The 20,986-nt window shown below is 43.4% G+C and overlaps 2 protein-coding genes, 1 long non-coding RNA gene and 1 other non-coding gene across 5 annotated transcripts; 3 read left to right on the forward strand and 1 right to left on the reverse strand.

Moving 5' to 3' along the window:
• Window positions 1-2,239: 2,239 nt before the first annotated feature.
• LOC137883986 (C-reactive protein-like) lies at window positions 2,240-4,624 on the forward strand (the record flags this gene model as incomplete). The annotated part of the gene is made up of 4 exons (XM_068725605.1): window positions 2,240-2,303; window positions 2,513-2,566; window positions 3,046-3,253; window positions 4,175-4,624. Coding segments are annotated over 4 exons (732 nt in total), but the record flags the coding sequence as incomplete, so codon positions are not given.
• Window positions 4,625-5,583: 959 nt separating this feature from the next.
• trnat-cgu (transfer RNA threonine (anticodon CGU)) lies at window positions 5,584-5,655 on the reverse strand. Its single transcript has one exon. It is a non-coding gene; the product is annotated as a tRNA-Thr (tRNA).
• A 400-nt stretch (window positions 5,656-6,055) lies between these two features.
• On the forward strand, window positions 6,056-8,185 carry LOC137884061 (uncharacterized). The gene is made up of 2 exons (XR_011104693.1): window positions 6,056-6,141; window positions 7,022-8,185. It is a non-coding gene; the product is annotated as an uncharacterized lncRNA (long non-coding RNA).
• Window positions 8,186-10,192: 2,007 nt separating this feature from the next.
• On the forward strand, window positions 10,193-20,104 carry LOC137884059 (polycomb protein suz12-A-like). Of its 2 annotated transcripts, none has more exons than XM_068725718.1 (16): window positions 10,193-10,923; window positions 11,862-11,908; window positions 11,997-12,061; window positions 13,443-13,511; window positions 13,632-13,681; window positions 14,093-14,178; window positions 14,373-14,625; window positions 14,912-15,014; window positions 15,148-15,253; window positions 15,389-15,563; window positions 15,647-15,735; window positions 16,240-16,383; window positions 16,650-16,807; window positions 16,933-17,125; window positions 17,298-17,377; window positions 17,589-20,104. In XM_068725718.1, the coding sequence occupies exons 1-16, from the start codon at window positions 10,719-10,721 to the stop codon at window positions 18,034-18,036; spliced, it is 2,271 nt and encodes a 756-aa protein (XP_068581819.1). In that variant the 5' UTR covers window positions 10,193-10,718; the 3' UTR covers window positions 18,037-20,104. The 2 variants fall into 2 exon arrangements, with proteins under 2 accessions (XP_068581819.1, XP_068581820.1); XM_068725719.1 differs by having other exon boundaries at window positions 14,373-14,619.
• The last annotated feature ends 882 nt before the right edge of the window (window positions 20,105-20,986 follow it).

Raw genomic sequence — 20,986 nt, forward strand, 5'->3', positions numbered from 1 at the left:
TTGAAACGTTTTCTGCAGAGTTTGTGACGTAATGAGGCCTCGTGTGATGGACGAGACAGAAACACACATTTACATGCAGCTCTCACTTAATGTGTTTAATGTTGTAGCATATTTTTTGGTAATATCTGTGTTTATTCCTCTGTAGAACGTGATGAACTGCAGGGATGGAAGAAGTATTCGGATCCTACAGTGTAAAGTACTAATACCACAAAGTCCTCACTTAAATAAAAGTATTATCATCAAAAGTACTTAAAGTAAAAGTATTTATTCTTCAGTAAAATGTTATCATATGCCATTACATCTCATGTTTCTGGATTAATGCTCATGCTGCATTCATGTGTATCAGTAATAAGGTACCTGCCTTGTACCCCGGATTGAGATGGAGCTAAAATCTGACGTAGTGTCAAGAGGTCAAACATCTGCAACATCATCCAAATGTATCGCGTCAACGTCTTTAGACATAGAAATGCTCGTCAAAGTGCTGAACTTCAACCACTCTCATAAGTTTCAGAAACGTGTGCATTCATTTTGAAATTAATTTTGTCATTGTGTCATCAAACACTTTCACACAGTCTCATTGGTGGAAGCAGGTTCACGGTCATGTGGAACAGTAGTACTTGATAATGAACGTTTGTATTCATCTACTGACTGAGATGCATCCAGGTGGCAGCGATGCAATCGTTTAACAATGAACTCAAACTCAATGCCCATCAAACATACCGGGACAGAGACACAACACAACATTGTTGGAATAAGACCAGTATTTCACTACGGCACAAAAGAAGAATGCCTCGTTTATAATTGCGTTAATCTACGTGTGCACACTATAGTTTGTCTGCTGCCACACATACCCTGTGTGTACGTATGCTCAGTTAAAGCAAAAGGTATAATTCTGATGATGGAATACAGTCATTCCCAAAGTCTGGATCGGTATTGAACATTAATGTGCACCGTTGAGCCACATGAGGGAGCCTGAATGTTGGCATGGTTGTGATAATCGTAGTCTACTCATAACATTGAATCTAATATAAACGGCAAGTTTTTAAATTGATGAGCGAAAATTTAAAGAACAAGATTTGTTCTCACTCATGAAATATTCAAAGGTAAGTCTCTTCTAGATGGCTGGTTGGTAGTGGTGTAACGGACCGTTAACCGTCACAGTGTGAAATAAAAGTTTTAATAAGTACTAAAGTACAAAATATGCAATTCTGGACTTCGCTATTCATGCTTTCTAGTCACCAATCCCCGGTGATGTCACGTTGTGACCAACAAAACCATGTTTGAATCGACTGGAGGAGAGCGAGTTAACGTTAGCATCACCGCTAACGAAGAAGGCACGGAGGTAAAATTATAACCGTATGATGTGTTCAAATGTAGTCCTGTAAAATGTAGCTTTGGTGAGAAACTTGAAAGGTGATGAGGAATAATACACGGTGACGAGGAATAATACACGGTGACGAGGTATAATACACGGTGACGAGGAATAATACACGGTGACGAGGAATAATAAACGGTGACGAGGAATAATACACGGTGACGAGGAATAATACACGGTGACGAGGAATAATAAACGGTGACGAGGAATAATAAACGGTGACGAGGAATAATACACGGTGACGAGGAATAATACACGGTGACGAGGAATAATACAAGGTGAAGAGGAATAATAAACGGTGACGAGGAATAATACACGGTGACGAGGAATAATACACGGTGACGAGGAATAATACAAGGTGAAGAGGAATAATACACGGTGACGAGGAATAATACACGGTGACGAGGAATAATACACGGTGACGAGGAATAATACAAGGTGAAGAGGAATAATACACGGTGACGAGGAATAATACACGGTGATGAGGAATAATACACGGTGACGAGGAATAATACACAGTGATGAGGAATAATACACGGTGACGAGGAATAATACACGGTGACGAGGCAGTAGAAGGCAGTAGAAATGGTCAGGAACATTCAGGAATGATCAGATTTGGTCTTTTCAGTTGAAGGCCATTTTTTAAAAAGTGGGTCAACTAGAAAATAAGAAAAGTTGGGAAACGCTGGACATGAACCATGTCAGCCCCCCTTAGTCCACAGTACCAGGACATTGTCACCTTCATCTGAGTTCAAGTCAGTACATTACGCAACGACGAGTTCAGGGACATTTCAAGTTTAGTCTCCCGCCTCTTTTGTTCCACGAATGTGTTCTATTTGCTCTCCAGACCTCCCCTCTACTTAAACCCTCAGCTGGTCACCAGCCAGTATTCAGATTGTCTCAGTCATCTCCGTAGACAACTTCTCCTGTAGGTTACTATTCCTGTGATTCCTGTGTATACTTTGTAGTATTGTTAAGCTTTTTGTTTTTGACCATTAATTATGCGTGTGAATATTTGATGCCTGTCCTGCCTTGTTTGTTTGTTTTAATCTGAGCCTCAGTAACACTTTTGATCGCTGTGCTCGAGTCGTACTCTGATCATCATCTGTTCACATTGAGTCCTTCTTCCTTCTGCAGGTTTGTTCAGACAAGATGAGACTGTCGGCCGTCCTCCTCCTCGTCTCCACGCTGGTGGGCGATAAGCCTTTGTGTCTTCATGTGCATATCTGTGTGTGTGTGTGTGTGTGTGTGTGTGTGTGTGTGTGTGTGTGTGTATGTGTGTGTGTGTGTGTGTGTGTGTGTACAGATACAGGACATCATTCCTGCCCAAACAAGACTTCATAATGAATCACCTCTGGAACAAATCAATTACACTGTTGTTTGTTTGTTTTGTTTGGTTAAATCTTTGCACTATTGTTTAGTTGGTTTATTTTAATATTATTCTATTTCATATTGTGCATTTCTATATTTAATATGTTTTACTCTGAAGCTGAAGGGCAAAAATAGTAAAAATAAATAATAATAATAATAATAATAAAAAAAGAAAAGTTTCTGTTTTGAGAGTAAACTGAATATATATGCAGTATATACAAAACTTCATTATATTTGATGTTTTTTTTTGACCGGTTCTCCAGACAGTTAGTCCAGTAACTCTCTCTCTTGTCCCTCAGGGTGTGTGGGCATTAAGACCTTGGTGTTCCCCTCTGAAACCAGTACCAGCTATGTGGAGATGGTCCCTCTGAAGCCCATGACCCTGCGGGCGTTCACCCTGTGCATGCGCGTAGCCACGGAGCTCAGCGGAGAGCGCGAGATCATCCTGTTCGCCTACCGGACGCAGCACTTTGACGAGCTGAATGTGTGGCGCGAGTTGGACGGCAGGTAGTCGCGAAAACACGCTGATGTTCTGTGTTTAGGGATCAGAGTCTGATCAGTTCCAACGGCGACTACCACTGTGTCTCTGAGCACCAGAGTCCCTTTAGAAAACCTCTCATTCTACTGCAGCAGGGTCTGACAGTCTGCTCCTCTCAGTCCTGGTTCTGGTTCTCCCGTGACTCCCTTCCCTCCGGCGGGTCCAGCAATACGTCCTGGGTCTCCAGCAGAGAGGAGAAGCTCTGCTCCTGGAGGAGGAGGAGGAGGAGGAGGAGAAGACGCTGTTGCTGCTGCCGGGAGCTGAGCTCTCCTCCTCCCTCCGGAGCTCCGACTGCAGGTCCAAGGCTGCAACTGAAGCCGGATCTGGGTCCGTCCACGGTGGACCGGTCTCTGCTGGAGGACCTGGGTCTGTCCACGGTGGACCAGGTCTCTGCTGGAGTCTGAGCTGGAAGAGTTTCTGGTGAACCTGCATGAGTTCATCTGGTTTCACCAGAATCCGACCCGGTGGCTCCGATGACATCATTAAGAATAACTCTATAGAAACAGACCATCTTCTCTCTGATGGTCTCTGTACTGATGCAGGTCTGATAGAGGATCAGGACTACACTGAGACTGGTTCATATAGAGGATCAGGACTACACTGAGACTGGTTCATATAGAGGATCAGGACTACACTGAGACTGGTTCAGAACCAGATAGAAGACAAATTTAAAAAGTTGTATTCAAGATAATACATTTGAATCAATGCAGTGAACCAACAGGGAATACAAATTAAATATAGCTACGTCTGCTAACAATACTACTGTTTATATCTACTAACAGTTAATACTTATAATAAGAACAGTGTTATGTTCATATTTATAGAACTATAATGCTACATTACCACATCATGTTTGCGTTTCTAAACCCTCTCATGAATCGTGTGCTCAGGTTGTCCTTCTACTTGAGCGGGGACGCCGTTCATTTCAACGTGCCTCAGCTCGGCGCCCTGCAGACCCACCTGTGCTTCACCTGGGACTCCGGTTCGGGTGCGGCCACCGTCTTCGTGGACGGGAAGAAGAGCTTGACCAAGATCTACAGGAAGGACCACGCGGTGCGATCCGGAGGGAAAGTCATCATCGGACAGGATCCGGACAATTACGTCGGGGAGTTTGATGCCAACCAGAGTCTCGTTGGGGAGATCGGCGACATCAGCATGTGGGACTCGGTCCTCTCGCAAAGCGCCATCCGAGACATGTTCTCCGGGAAGCGCGTGACGAGAGGGAACGTCTTAGACTGGGAATCCGCAGAGCTTAAGATCAACGGGGGGGTGGCGGTTGTTAATATTGAGCTGTAGCCGTCCAATAAAAATGTATTCTGACAAAAATATTGCATTATTATTCATGCTCATCTAACGGCAGCCTTTTCTGCTGAGTGAAGCCGATGCTTCACGTGTTAAAGCTGCATTCTCTCTAGTGTCCACCAGGGGGCGACTCCTCTGGTTGTATAGAAGTCTAGTCTAAAATGACTCTACTTCTCTCTTGATTTATTCCCTCAGTAAACATTGTAAACATGAGTTTATGGTCTCAATCTCTAGTTTACAGTCTTCTTCAATACAGCATGATGTTCATTTAGTACATTATGCTCCATTAAGAGTCAAACACACCATAAAGCAGGGGATGATTTAGGGGTGGGGCTACATGGTGATTGACAGGTCTCTATGTCATTCCTCCTCAGTCCAAATATGGTCACTTCCTGTTCAGTGGTTGCAAAAAACAACATGGCGACCACCGTATTCCCAGATCGACGCTTCAAAACGTCAATCCACAAACCAATGAGTGACGACTACGTCCGCTTCCTATATACAGTCAATGGTGTTGAAATTTACATTGGTGATATGAGGTTAATCATTTGTCCATTGCACTACATTTGACCCTTTGTCGTGCGTTATGTGAACACAGTATGACTTTGAAATCAGTGGATTTAACAAACCCCACAAAGTAAGGCCATAAAAACACTAATTATTTGTATTATTTATTGTATCTTATGAAATCAAATGATTTTAAGAGTGCGACAGCACAGCACACATGGTTAGTGTAGGAGAGCAATTACGTGTAGAAGTTGCATTCAGCCACAACAATGGACTATTAGAAAACCCTTCACTACCAATATTTTTGAGTATTTGTGTAGCTTAACAATCGATAATTAATTAGCACATTTTGTACGTTTCCACAATTTTGTGACTTTCACATTATAGTATCACCACGTGTGTGTGCGATAGAACAGCATGTATTATCTATAATCTAAGTGTGGGTCCAGTCTGTCCTAAAAAAAAGGGTAGAATTGTTATCACAGCTGACAGGCACGGACGGGGTTCGAACCCGCGATCTTCGGTTTACGAGACCGACGCCTTACCACTTGGCCACCGCGCCTGGCAGTGTAGACGGGTCGCGTTGAGGCTTGAAGAAGTTCCTACCAGTGTCATGAACTCCATTATGTTAACTTTCTTCACAGCAAACGAGCTAATCGCACTTTTATAGAAACTAAAACTTTTTTTTTATAAGCACTCTTAGGCAAAACGCAATACACCAAAAATCACGACTTTTGTAGAAGGTTAACTATATCCTCTATGTTCGTAACTTTACACCACGTGGGAGCTGATGAGACGTGAACCCATTCAAATAAAAAACCAGCAGATGTCTTTAGTGATTACAAAACGTCGTATTAATTATGTTTTTGAAGTCTGAACTAAATGAAGCCGACGTGAAGTTCAAGCGTACCCAGCATGCAACGCGCGAGAGAACCGGATTCTTCGATCGAGCACACACCCGGAAGTAGATGACAAAGCGTCTGACGGCGGATTGGATTTCTAAATATTTCCCCTGAGACATGATGACAACAAAATATACAACGATGACGTGAGTGCCGAATTGTTCGTTCATGGGACGGTGCGAAGATTGTGCGATTATTTTAAATGAATAAAGTAGCTAATGCTGTAAGTAACGTGAATCAGTTAAAAGTCAGTGCTAGTCTGGCATGAACACGTCTGTGGGTCAGCTAATGCGTTAGCCTGCTAGCAGAAGAATACTTTAATAACGCTGATTGGTTATTTTATAAGCGCTAGATACGTTATTTTATTCATGCGTATCAAACTACTCCTGGTGTTGCAAGTATGTAAGATGACACTGGTGTTGATGTGTGTTATTTTGTCACATATTTAATAGCGTTCCAGATAGCCGTGTAACTCACGCCAGACTGTGTTTATAAACCATAGAATTAAAGAAACTCGTGCTGATCAACAAATTAACGTTTGACGCAAAACATGAAATGATAATTCTTACACGACATTGTGAACCGTTTTTCAATTCGGCATATCAAATAATATCAGTTTGTTAGGTTTAAGCTTTATATTGCTGATAACTTAATGGGCCTTTTGATGTTGTTCAAATTAGTGAGTTAGAGTGATTAAAGGTTTTGTTTTACATATTTCCATGATGGTTTTGCACACTTTGGGAAATCTGAAAAATGTATATCATCTATCTTCCAGCCCACTGCTATAAGAAGCAGGTAAACACAGCATTAAAACCACAAAACCATATACAAGCAGTGTCATAAGTGTACTTTCAGTGTCTCTGAAGGACTACAGTGCTGTGACTTTTTCATTTTAAATTATTAAATGATGATTAAATTAGATTTCTGTGAGTTACTCAAGCGTTTGTCTGACGTCACAGACCGCGTTGTCCTTCAGATGCATCCATCATCGCTCAGAGGCTTAATGAAAGCGGTCTTGTGTTCCAGACTTTGACGGAGTCTGATCTGCTGCTGCTGAGACCACCACCACCATGCCACTGGTGCTGGACGCGGTGTGGGCGCTGTGGAGCATCGGCGCCGGCGTCTACGACTACTTCCACACCAGCGCCATGGAGGAGAGGATCCACGCGCTGGAGAACCTCCTCTCCATCCACCAGTTTGTGATGGCGGGCCTGTCGGCGGGCCTCGTCCTGCTCGTCACCTACATACTGTGGAGAAAACACTGAGACCCCCACGGACCGAGTGGTAGTTTTCCATCCTGATGCTGTTTGGATCACGTGATTGTGTTCAGGACGTCCCGAATGAGGGCAGGAGCACTGATGGGACAATGAGGACTACTGGTCCGGTACTCTTTGGGTTCTGGGCACTGATGGGACAATGAGGACTACTGGTCCGGTACTCTTTGGGTTCTGGGCATTGTGGGGTCCGTCTGTCTGTTGTGTTTTGGATGTCAAACTAATACAAAATCATGACTGCTTTGCACTTTGACGTCTCTAAATGAGAGAGAGAGTGTGTGTGTGTGTGTGTGTGTGTGTGTGTGTGTGTGTGTGTGTGTGTGTGTGTGTGTGTGTGAGAGATGAGGGGCGGAGCCACTTTACAATTTAAAACTGTAGGTTTTTTTTTTTTAACCGCTTTATCCGAACATCACAGCGTAGAATTCCCTCGAGATCAACTGTTTCCTCACGTTCACTAATGTTCTCATCTATTGTAATTGATCTGGCGACATCAACCTGAGGTTCTGAGGTATCTCTCGTCTGTTCCATCCGGAGATATTTAGAAGAAAACTGTTCAATCTCTTGCTTTGGATATTCGGTTTCATTTTTCCAGCACTAGAGTTTTAAAGTTTTCTTCCCTAATAGTTTTTTAACGGGATGTAAATGCAAACATTTGACTCCTTTTCATGTGATTTTCTTTCTTTTTCCGGGTGTGTTTTTGTGTTTAATTTGCTTGTTTCCCGTCTGTCAGACACGTTTCTTGTCTCGTGTTTTTAATAGAAACGATCTCATGATTTAATCCAAACATCGTTCACTTTAACGACTGCATCGTAGACTTCCTGGGGTTCGTCGTGTACGATGTGCACCGCTGCTCTGACGAACCACGGCTTCTGTTAAAGGGAATATGTTTGAATAATAAATCATAACTGAAGTCCAAGCTGTGCGTGTTTTTAATTAGAACCCTTTTGTTCCCCGTCGTTGTGTTCAATAATTCACAACGCAGAACTTTACTGGTTAAAGAAAGTCATTTTTAAAATCTGTAAATCTGCTTCCATTTTGTACTTTAACAATATAATTCATATTAAATATGACGAGAAGCAGAAGCAGCAGAAGATCAGCAGAAAACACGAGAAGGAGAAGAAAAGTACAGGAACAAAGTTACAGCTATGCCCTGACATTCATATTCATATATTTATTCTGGTGCAATGATTAACTTTATTCTAGTACCATTATGATATTTATTATAGTACAATAATCACATTTATTCTAGTACAATAATTAAATTTATTATAATGCAATAATTACGTTAATTTTAGAGAAATAATCACATTTATTCTTGTTCAATAATTACATTTATTCCAGTGCAATAAATACAATTATTCTAGTGTAATAACTACATTTCTTTTTAGTGCGATAATTAACTTTTTTGTGCAATAATTACATTAATTTTAGAGAAATAATCACATTTATTCTTGTTCAATAAATACAATTATTCTAGTGCAATAACTACATTTATTTTTTGTTCAATAATTACATTTATTGTAGAGAAATAATTACATATATTCCAGTGCAATAAATACTCCTATTTCAGTGCATTGTACATCTTGTTGTTTAGTGTTTTTGTGCTGTTTAATTTGAGTTAAATTGCTCTGATCAGGAGTAGAGCTCCTAAATGTAACGACAATAATACAATCTTTCTATTCTGAAGGGTTATGATGATGGTAAAAACATCACAGAGCTATAGTTCCAACAGGCTGCACAATATTCTGCACTCTGCTCCTTCAGATCGACGTTTCAACATCACAGATCAGAAGCCCACTCACACACTCACACACTCACACACTCACACACTCATACACTCTGACTGGCAGCAGGAGGTATCGTTGCAGCTGAGAAACACAGTGGAAATATATCAGCAGTGTGCAAGTTCGTGTGTGGGTGTGTGTGTGTGTGTGTGTGTGTGTGTGTGCTATTTTAGTCCTCATTATGTTTGGGGGTCAGTGGGTTAGTCATGTGCCCACAGCTCTGTGCTCATCCTGAACCACATCAGGAACGATTAGCACCATGTTTCATCTCTTTTAAACATTTTATTTCTATATTTCAACAAGAAAGTTGAACTTGTTATAAATGTATCTTTAAGCAACTACAGCGAAAAACAAAGAAATGTTGAAATGAACCATTTAAGTGAATGATATACGCTTTAATTTACTCTTTTGTTCATTTGTAATTTCAACAGTTTTGAGTTTTAAATACGAGATATTAGTGCTGCAGAAAGAAGTCCTCTCCATGGAAGCCATGCTGTTAAACTCAATCAATCAGTGGCTTTGGATACTTCCAATTGGCATTCATTTGAACTGGCCAATTTCTCAAAATATATATATTTTTAATAAATTATTTGTCTTCAAATAAAAACATATGTATATTTACTTTAAACTTTTTTTTTCTTCATAAACAGCTTTTTGAGTTATCAAGGTATTTGTGCTTATTTTTAGTTGAACTTAGTGTCTTGCCCATATTTAGACTTGTCTCGCCATGCTGCGGGCGGCAAATGTGCCTCTGCCTGGACTGGCCAATGAGAGCTCAGGATTTCACAAACAAGCCCGGTGATTGGGTAGAGCTGTTAGAAGGCGGGATCTTTCAACACATAAGAAGCTTCAACGTATGTTTCACAAGTTGGCGAAGTTAGGACAAAAACAAACGGAACTCATATATAATATATCTTCAAAATAAAAGCGTTCTATTGATCAAGATGACCTGTTTAGATGACTTATGCTTATTATTGTAAGCATTTCCATTTGGACGTCTTTCTGATATCAATATAGGCACCCGTGTTACACAAAAACGTGTTTTTAACAATTTTTTATTTTAATTAGAATTTATTTTGGAAATACCAAACCGGATAACCGCTGGGCTATTTTCTGTAGCTTTTCCTGTACCGCTGTGACCCAACTTGCCAACAGGGCGCCAGGCGAGATATAATGCGAATTTTGGTGAAATTATGGCATCGAACCCACTGAAAACGTGTGTCATTGCCGAGTTCAACCAGTTATCGCGTGGGTAGCAGCTCGAGAGTTATCGATTAGTGAATTTAAGAGCGCCTGGACAATGCTATCCAGTTAGCCCCGGGGTTGTTGCTAACTGGCTACGGAAGTTAGCCGGTTAGCCGCGTCCGCTTGCCGTAGGCTGAATTTCTTGTTTCGCGCATTTCAAAAAAGCCTGTTCGCCGACCTCTTGTCACCATTTAACCGGCTGGCTGAGCGAAAACATTACGAGTGTAGCGCGTAGCTTCACCAATGGTCAAATAGAAAGAAAGACTGAAACTTCCATAGTTATCCGCTTCTGAAATGGAGAGTCCGCTGTGTTTCTAGCCGAAGCGGCTGTTTTTTCCCCCTGCAAACACAAAGGAAGAGGACCGGAGTTCTGGTGGTGGGACAGTTTCTTTGGTACATTTTAGTTTTTTGTTTTTGCCCATGGCTCCACAGAAGCACGGCTCCTCAGGCGGAAGTTTTGGTTCTGGAGGTAAAACCAACGGGTTATACCAGTCCTCCTCCTCCTCCTCCTCCTCCTCTTCCTCCTCCTCCTCTTCTTCCTCTTCCTCTGCGATGGCTGCAGCCAAGAAGCCCAACATGCAACTCATTCAAGCCGACCACGAGTTGTTCCTGCAGGCCTTCGAGAGTGAGTTGTCGCCGCTGCCGCTGTCACCGTGTCGCGCGCGTGTGAAGATAAGAGCGTTGGTTTCAGGTCACGGGAAGATTAACGTGATCGTTTTACTTCAAACTTTACCTCGAGCGAAGTAAAAGTACTGCAGTAAAAGTACTAAAACCACACCGAAAAATACTCCACTACAAGTAAAAGTCATGCACTTTAAAACTCAAGTAAAAGTATACAGTATGTATGTACGCAAGTATTTAGAGCTAAATGTACTTAAAGTACACGTTTTGATTGATTGATTGAAATGTTCCTTGTTAGTGTTTTTAGTAATATTTAAGATGGTTCTGGATTATTGTGAAGTACAGTAAAAAGTACAATAGTTACCTTTGAGATGTAGTACAGTAAAAAGTACAATAGTTACCTCTGAGACGTAGTACAGTAAAAAGTACAATATGTACCTCTGAGATGAAGTACAATATGTACCTCTGAGGTGAAGTACAGTAAAAAGTACAATAGTTACCTTTGAGATGTAGTACAGTAAAAAGTACACTAGTTACCTCTGAGACGTAGTACAGTAAAAAGTACATGTACCTCTGAGGTGTATTTTATAGTTTATATTAATAGTTTTATTAAATTAACTTAAAAGTTTGAGTCGACAAAAATCTAATTTTGTCGACTCAAAGTTCAAAAAATAAAAAATGAAGCCGAGAAAAGCAGATTCTGTTTCAGTGTTTCTTGTTGTTTGTTGTTTATTTGTTGTTGTTTGTTTGTTGTTTGTTTGTTTGTTACTTCCATCATCGGAGTATAAACACAGTTTGATTGTTTCAGTACTAGGTGCACTGAGCTCCTCGTTCTTTTTAATCTGCTTTGTGTGACATTCAGAGAGCTTTCATAATGAACGCATCATAAACGTCTGAATAACAGCCTGATCTTCTGACCATGAAACTGTGTTTACTTTACAGAACCGACTCAAATCTACCGGTTCCTCCGCACCAGGAACCTGATCGCCGTGAGTGTTTCCTCTCCTTTACACATCGTCACATGACTGATGAGAGCAGCAGCTCGGACTGACTAACCCTGTTCTCTGTCTCCATCAGCCCATATTCCTGCACAGGACGCTCACCTACATGTCCCACAGGAACTCGCGGAGCAGCGCCAGAAGGTAAAGTCCTCCCGCGGTTCTCCACGGGTTCCGTAATGTCGTGTTACGGCTCGGCGTTCTCTAGAGAGAGTCTGAACCGCCTGCTGGAGGCCGACTGGATCCGGATCAGTCGTCGTTTTTTTCAGTTAGTGCCGCTTTGCATACAGGAACAACAGAAAACCCCCAGATCCTCCTGATGCACTCGTGGTTCTTTGTCATTTTCATGTTGTGACTCCTGTATCTCTTCCTCAGAAAGGTATTCAAATAGTTTCATTCATCTCTTGAGTTTAACATACAAGTTTGACCGTTCCTTATTAATTCCATTTTCTTCATTTTTGGAGTTTTAACATCAGTTCAAACTTGGAAAGAAAAAGACCCCAAAAAATTCAGCATTTGAGCGAAGTTATTTCTAGATAGTCGTTCTATCGGCTCTCTTTGTTTCGATCGACGCTGACATTAAGACGTCTGAATAGCTCCTCTCCTCAGACGGTGAGGAACAGGGACTAAAAATGGCCGCCGTTACAAGAAGCTGCAGCTCGGCTCAGTTTCACTTTCCTCTTCAGTCGCATGGAGGAGCTCCAGTTGTTCCTGACCTCAGTGTCTTTATCTGAGCAGGACTACAGGTCTCACGTTTTGGTATCTCGCTGCTGGATGTCCACGTGGAGCCGTGGTCGACCCGGCCCGCTCTCAGCCTAACGACGTGAGAGGGGGGGGGGTTCCTCGTGTCCTGCAAGACCCCCTCACAGCCCCCCAGCTGTTTTCAGTTACTTTGGCTCATTAGACGGAGGCTCGGGTCGGAGCTGGACGGAAGCAGGAATTACGTGAGAGGCCACCGAACTTTAAACAACATCCACCCACACAGATTTGAGCCAGCTGGGTCGGTATCGGTTCTACAAACAGCAGACGTAGAGCTTGTCCTGGTCCAGTCTCTGCACAACACTTGGACGCTGTGTAACATTTAAATAAACCTGTAAGTTTGCACCTTTTGTCTGCAGCAGCTGATATCGATTAAACATCCGACCGGCTGTCTGCTCAGCCCCCCACAGAAAACATCAAAGACACTACTACAACAGTAAAGAGCTGATCGAGGTTATATGTAGCCTGTATTTATATATATTTATATATATGTATATATGTATATACATACATATGTATATGTGAGGAGAGTACGTCCAACAAAAGGAACTTTGAGTCAGCAGGTTACTGACCTGAAGCACCGTGAACGTTGAACCCTGATTAGAGCAGAGGGTGTTAGTCAGGAGACTGAATCTATGCACTGATCTGATCTGTGACTGAAGGTCAGTGGTGGTGGTGGTGTTGTTGTTGTTGTTGTTGTTGTTGTTGACGTTGTTGTTGACGTTGTTGTTGACGTTGATGACCTGCCGTTTGTCTCCACAAACAGGAAAAGCTCCAAAGTTGACAACCTGCTGTTCAAAGTGGAAAAGATGCGAGGTGAACAGGAGACCCACAGGTAAACTTTACAGACACCTCAACATACTAAAGTGATTATTATGATTATTGATTTCTTCTCTTCTTCTGATCAAATATGAATCGTCTGTTTCAAGTTCTTGTGTTTCTTTGTTTTTCACAGCTTGGCCTCTAATCTGCAGCTCACCTTCACGGGCTTCTTCCATAAAGCCGGTACGTTTGTTTTTAGGAAGGGTTCTAAGAGGACGTGTCGGTCCTGATGAGAGCTGATCCAATCCTCCTTAATCCTGAGGAAATGCTTCCTTCCTTATGTCCTTTAGGGAACACTGGGTCCATCCTTTTCACTAAGGGTGCCCACACTTTTTTTTAATCAAGACAAAATGTTCTACCTACGTTAAAAAACGCTAAATATCTATTTATTTACGTACGTTTTGACAAAGGCAGTGCACCTCCACTTCTTCTGTTCTAACCTTTCACAATAAAAGCCCTAGATATATATACACATATACACTGAGGTAACTCGAATTCCCTCGGAGTGGGTTTCAGTGGAGGGTTAGAAAAAGACTTCTTCCTGCTGACTCATGGCGACTTTTACAGGAAGTGTTTCTGTTTGTTTGTTCTCAGGGAAGCCGTCTCAGGACAGCGAGAACGAGCAGAACTCTGTGTCTCTGGAGGTGCTGCTGGTCAAAGTCTGTCACAAGAAGAGGAAGGTGTGTGTGTGTGTGTGTGTGTGTGTGTGTGTGTGTGTGTGTGTGTGTGTGTGTGTGTGTGTGTGTGTGTGTGTGTGTGTGTGTGTGTGTGTGTGTGTGTGTGTGTGTGTGTGTGCGTGTGTGTGCGCTGAATGTTTCCTTCACTGCTCCGCTCAGTTGTCAGAGAATCTGAAATGTCTTTTTCTCGTGTCCAGGACGTGAGCTGTCCCGTGAAGCAGGTCCCGACGGGGAAGAAGCAGGTTCCTCTGAACCCAGACACCAGCGCCGGGGTCCAGGCCAAGCCGGGCTCCTTCCCCTCCTTGCTGGTTCCCAGCAGCGAGTTCGAGCCCAGCAACTCCCACATGGTGAAGTCGTACTCGCTGCTCTTCAGAGTGTCGAGGCCCGGCTGCCCCCGGACTCAGATCAACGGCCTGGCCAACGGAGAGAACCACCACAGCAGAGGTCTGGGTGCGTCTGTGGTTCTTACTGGTTTAATGTCTGTCCACCCTGAGACAGACGGAGACGCCTCTCTGAGGTTTCTCCCTTCTCTTCCATGTTGTTTTTGGAAGTTTTGATTGGCTATAAACGTTAACTCTGTGATCGTTCAAATGATCGTTGAGGCTCGTTTGTCCGATCGTTTGTGACGGACAGCAACCGTCTTAAATATCATCTCTGTTTTAAGCTTTCAGCTCGTGGTAACAAACCGACATTTAGGTTTTTTTCTTGATTGTTGTTTGTCTCTCTGTTGTCTCAGATTTTACAGAGGAAGTGGTGAACAGGAAGAGGAGGAGCTCCTCTCTCAGGGAGGAGGGAGAAACCACGTTTGTGGCTCAGATGACGGTCTTCGACAAAAACAGGTGAGAACTCGCAAACCGTCTCCAGGAAAGACGTCTTTGTTTGTGATCTCAAGAAGTGACAACACGTTGGTGTGTGTGTGTGTGTGTGTGTGTGTGCGCGTGTGTGCGTGTGTGTGTGTGTGCGTGTGCGCAGACGTCTGCAGCTGCTGGACGGGGAGTACGAGGTGTCTATGCAAGAGATGGAGGAGTGTCCCGTCACCAAGAAGAGGGCGACGTGGGAGACCATCCTGGATGGGAAGGTGAGTGTTGGTTCACAACACATCACCGGTTGAATCCTCACTTCTTCTTGCCGACTAGAGAAATCCACAGTCTATGAGTTTCATATGTGTCTGGTTGATGTTCTCGTCAACGATCTTCTCTCTGTCGTGTTGTAGCGTCTGCCTCCCTTTGAGAGCTTCTCTCAGGGTCCCACCCTGCAGTTCACGCTGCGCTGGACCAGCGACTCCTCGGACCGCTCCACCGCTCCCGTGGCCAAACCTCTGGCCACCCGCAACTCTGAGACCAACCTGGACCCCCGACCCAGCGCCCTGAGGGCCACGCACACCCTGGGTGAGTCTGGGGGAACAAACCGGCAACAACGCGGGAGGTTCAGACTATCAGACTCCACTGACTTTTGTCCTTCTGTGCCGCAGCTGTTAAAGAATCCATAAACGCTGACGTGACGACCAGAAGAGAACTCATCTCAGCTGAGCCCCGACAGAAGCTACGCATCTTCTACCAGGTCGGTCTGCACGCCTCCACCTCCGCTTTCACCTCCACCTCCACCGGTCTGTCTCTCTTAATTCAGAAGAGTTTTAATGTCGGGATCAACTTCAGTTCAACAGAAACAAACAGAGTTCCAACTGAGAAAACAAAAAGGATGAAAAGAGACTGTTGGTTGGTGCTGTTTACTGCTGCCTCCATCTGTTAGCTCGTCTGTGTTGTTGTGTGACTTTAGAGTTTTAAGGGGTTATTAATTCAGGTTCAACAAAGTCACTCAATAACAACAACAACAAACCGACCGACGGAGGCAGCGGTAGACCAGCGGCTCCTGTGTTCTGACAGGTTAAATGACTGTTTTTGTCAGTGGAGTCTGGTGGAAGAGAGCACAGAGAAAGGTGTGTCTGACAGCGAGGTGAAGAGGTGAACATGTTCAGAATACAGCGTACACTTCCACTCGTAGCGATTCGTTTAGGTGTCTAAAAGACAAAGTGTCTCACCGTCTCTCCTTCGTCCGTCCGTCCAGTTCCAGTACAACAGCAACACGCAGCAGCAGACGGAGGCCAGAGACGACCTCCACTGTCCCTGGTGCACCCTCAACTGCAGGAAGCTCTACAGTCTGATCAAACACCTCAAGCTGTCTCACTCCCGCTTCATCTTCAACTACGTGGTGAGACGAATGATCCTGATAAAGTAAATCTCTGGGTTTAAAAGAAAAAGTAGCTATTTATACATTATTATTATTATATACTTTATATATTTGTGTTCCTCAAAGTCTAAAAATAAAACTCCAGAAGGATAAAACATGTTTAGAACTGGTTCTGATTTTTTTAAAAGATGTTTCCCAGAACTTCCAGATGTTGCTGCTGTCTGTTTTCATTCTCTCGTCCCTGATCTCCTGATCTCCTGATCTCCTGATCTCCTGATCTCCGGCAGCCCCACCCTAAAGGAGCGAAGATTGAGGTCTCCATCAACGAGTGCTACGACGGCTCGTACGCAGGAAACCCTCAGGACATCCACGGCCAGCCGGGCTTCGCCTTCAGCAGGAACGGGCCGGTCAAGAGGACGGCCGTCACGCACGTGGTCGTCTGCAGGTATCGCGTCACTTCAAGCTCCATCACGGGGATCGTTGTGATGTTTGACTGTGGAGACGCATTTTAGTACATCAGTCTTTAATAGTCTTAAAACTCCTTTTTTTTAATTTTCCAAATCTCTCCAGACCCAAGAGGACGAAGGCGAGTCTGTCCGAGTTCCTGGAGCCGGAGGACGGAGACCAGGAGCAGCCGATCATCAGCGGACACAACCGCCTCTACTTCCACAGCGACAGCTGCGTCCCGCTGCGTCCTCAGGAGATGGAGGTGGACAGCGAGGACGAGCGGGACCCCGACTGGCTCAAAGAGAAGACCGCCATGGTTAGTGAAGAAGAAGGGTCGTCGCGTTGTTTTGGGTTTAAGTGTGTGGCGTCTAAAGCTCTCTCTCTCTCTCTTTCTCTCTCTCTCTCTCTCTCTCTCTCTCTCTCTCTCTCTCTCTCTCTCTCTCTCTCTCTCTCTCTCTCTCTCTCTCTCTCTCTCTCTCTCTCTGCAGCAAATCGAGGACTTCACCGACGTCAACGAGGGGGAGAAGGAGATCATGAAGCTGTGGAACCTCCACGTCATGAAGCACGGGTGGGCATGAAGCAGAATACACACACGTGTTGATTTAAATGTATTCTATGAAGGAGCTCCACCACGGTCACGTGACTTCACGACCTTAGTCGTCTCATTTACACTCATATTTAAGATTCAGCAGAGGGGCGTTCACTGACCTGTTTTATATCAGAGAACTAAACGTTACAATCAAAGAGTAAATAGATTAAATGATGTATTTCTTCTGCAGTTTCATCGCTGACAACCAGATGAACGAGTCCTGCCTGCGGTTCGCCGATCACCACGGCGTCCACATTGTCAGGAACGACCTCTGTCGCAACTTCCTGCTGCACCTGATCAGCATGCACGACTTCAACCTGGTCACCACGCAGACCATCGACCAGGCCATGGCCCGCCTGCGCCTCCTGCAGAGCCAGGGAGCTCACAGGGACAAGGTGGAGGAGGAGGAGGAAGAAGAAGAGGAGGAGGAGGAGGAGGACTGGGAGACGGCCGTGGAGTCCCAGCCAGAGCTGGATCCTGACCTTGAGTACACGCCCTGTAACGACGAGACCACCGCCGGCTGTGTGGAGAATGGAAACCAGGAGGAGGAGGAGGAGGAGGAGGAGAGCGGAGGAGCGGTGACAGAAAGGACGACCAGCAAGCGGAAACTCTCCGGCTCTGATTCTGTTTTAAACTGAATAAAAATGAGAATAAATGTGGAAGAAGGTGACAAACGGGTTACTGCAGGGATTCAGAAACGAGATGAAGAGCCGTTCATCACTTCATCACCAGGAGGAGGAGTGAGGAGTTGTGACCTGACCTCGCATCCTTTCCTTTCATTTCCAACCCGCTGAGTTTATTAAAGACTGTGGAGGACGAGCGACAGTCTGGATTAGTTGACGGACTCTTTGACGGATCCGATTCTTTCTGCTCTCTCTCTCCATCGAACTTTAACTTTTCCTTTTGTCGTCCTCGGTGTGAAGAACCCGTCGGTTCCTGCAGCACTCGGCTCCACCAAAGGTTTTTACTTCACGACTGAGCGTGTTTTACGTTATTGTCACGGTTATGGGTCAGAGATGTCCCATCAGGTCTCTGATCCAGCGTCCGGGTGTCTGATGTGGTCTCTGGGTGTCTGATCAGACTCCTAGGATTCAGATTGTGTCAGATGTGGTCTCTGGGATTCAGATGATGTCGCCATGTGTCTGATGTGGTCTTTAGGTGTCTAATAGTGTCTCCAGATGTCCGATCAGGTCTCTATGTGTCTAATCTGGTCTCTGGGTGTCTGATAATGTCTCCAGGACTCTTACCGGGTCTCTGTGTGTCTAATCTGGTTTCTGGGTCCCTGATAATGTCTCCAGGACTCTTACCGGGTCTCTGTGTGTCTAATCTGGTCTCTTGGTCTCTGATCAGACTCCTAGGACTCAGATTATGTCTCCAGCTGTCTGATGTGGTCTTTATCTGGTCCCTATGGATCTAATCTGGTCTCTGGGTTTCTGTTAAAGGATTCTTACTAGTTCTCTGGGTGTCTAACCTGGTTTCTAATCAGGTCTTCAGGTCTCTGATCCGGTGTCCAGATGTCTTATCAAGTCTCTACATAATATAATATATATATATATATATATATAATATTGATATATATATTATATTTTTTTCTGGAGAGGAGTACAGACTTGATCAGAGTTCTGGATCCGATGCCTTCTGGTGCTAGATCTTATTTAGTTTTTCCTCACAGCGGCCTCCACTGCCAGCTCTCACAAACACCGCCATGCGTCCTGGTTTTCAGCCGGTAAACCGCCTCCCACTTCCTGCTCCGCCTCCCACTTCCTGCTCTGCCTCCTTTTAAAAAAAAAAAAAAAAGAATCCACAATACAAAGCCAGGATGTTGTTTTTTTGTTGTTGTTTTTTTGCGTAGTCAATCGACAGGATTAATGGTCTCACTTTTGGGCTTTTAATCCCGGTGCTGGTTCCAGTTTCTTTCACGGGAGGAATTGCTGCTTTCTTATCTCAGATCATTATGAGCTGAATCTTTTATTTTTATTTGTTATGCTCACACTCGAGGAGCTGCTGAACCTAAATGATTAATTGATAAAATGAAAACAATGGGATGAAATATCTGCGGCCACATTCAGCGTGAGCAGGTGTTTCCTCCGTTCATTCCTCTCTCTGCTGTTCTTCTTGGTTTGGTTTATGTACATACGATTCTGTACAACTGTAATAAATTAGCTTTTGAATACGATTATTTTCCGGAAACCTGAACGCCACACGGGAGGTTTTGTAGTTTTTCTTTATTTTTTTTAGTTTACACACCAAAGGAGATACATTTCAGATTTCTCCGCTCTTGTTTCTCGTCTCCTGTGAACATTTTCTTTTGTAAAATACAAACATCACTGCCTTGAAATGATCTCAAGAGTCGGTGAGACGGAAAGCACAACGTCCAGATGCTGATTTTGGGTTCCCTGCTCCGGATGGCGTTCAGAGGTTGGGTCTCACTTTAGGACTTGGCTCTCTGAAAAGCTTTAGAAGTCTGGTTTGCGTTCTGAGCGGCGTGCAGAGCACTTCCTGTGTTTTGGATATAACGTTTTAGATTTATCTTTTCTTTTTTCATTCACATGAGACCAGCAGCATTTTGCACAAGATGATCGGAGCCATGTCAAGAAAAACAAGACTTTTCTTCTACAACTATGTAAAAAAAACAAAGCAGCCTAACGTTGTGAACTTCTAAGTTGAGTCAGAGTTGTTTTCTATTAAATGAACAATTTTGTACAATTATCTGTATTTCTTTCACTGATATTAAGTTCATCACGTGTACGCACCACACAAAGGACACGCACCACGCGAAGGACACGCACCACGCGAAGGACACGCACCACACGAAGGACACGCACCACACGAAGGACAGCATATCAGGTTCTGATGTTTTAATGATCGATTCAACACAAACCACTTCATCACAACACAAACTCTGTTACATCTACTCTCTATGGAAGCCCATTACTGCCACTGAGGAACAAATAAAGATCCTGTAAGTCATTAAAATTAGATACTATCTCATAATGACTTAGTATCTCATAATAATGACTTAGTATCTCATTATAATGACTTAGTATCTCATTATAATGACTTAGTATCTCATAATGACTTAGTATCTCATGATGTATCTCATAATGACTTAGTATCTCATTATAATGACTTAGTATCTCATCTTAATGACTTAGTATCTCATAATAATGACTTAGTATCTCATGATGTATCTCATAATAATGACTTAGTATCTCATCTTAATGACTTAGTATCTCATAATAATGACTTAGTATCTCATGATGTATCTCATAATAATGACTTAGTATCTCATCTTAATGACTTAGTATCTCATCTTAATGACTTAGTATCTCATAATAATGACTTAGTATCTCATAATGACTTAGTATCTCATCTTAATGACTTAGTATCTCATAATAATGACTTAGTATCTCATCTTAATGACTTAGTATCTCATAATGATGACTTAGTATCTCATCATGATGACTTAGTATCTCATAATAATGACTTAGTATCTCATCTTAATGACTTAGTATCTCATGATGACTTAGTATCTCATCATGATGACTTAGTATCTCATAATAATGACTTAGTATCCCATAATAATGA

The sequence above is a fragment of the Cebidichthys violaceus genome, unplaced genomic scaffold (genome assembly GCF_023349555.1).
Source record: "Cebidichthys violaceus isolate CVI_PGR_0920_01 unplaced genomic scaffold, fCebVio1.0.p SCAF_36, whole genome shotgun sequence".
Taxonomy (NCBI): domain Eukaryota; kingdom Metazoa; phylum Chordata; class Actinopteri; order Perciformes; family Stichaeidae; genus Cebidichthys; species Cebidichthys violaceus.

Coding starts and splice junctions, on each gene's coding strand:
- LOC137884059 (XM_068725718.1), top strand. CDS start 10,719: ATGGCTCCACAGAAGCACGGCTCCTCAGGCGGAAGTTTTGGTTCTGGA. Junction 10,924..11,861: donor GTTCCTGCAGGCCTTCGAGA/GTGAGTTGTCGC, acceptor TTTACTTTACAG/AACCGACTCAAATCTACCGG. Junction 17,126..17,297: donor TCAAAGAGAAGACCGCCATG/GTTAGTGAAGAA, acceptor CTCTCTCTGCAG/CAAATCGAGGACTTCACCGA.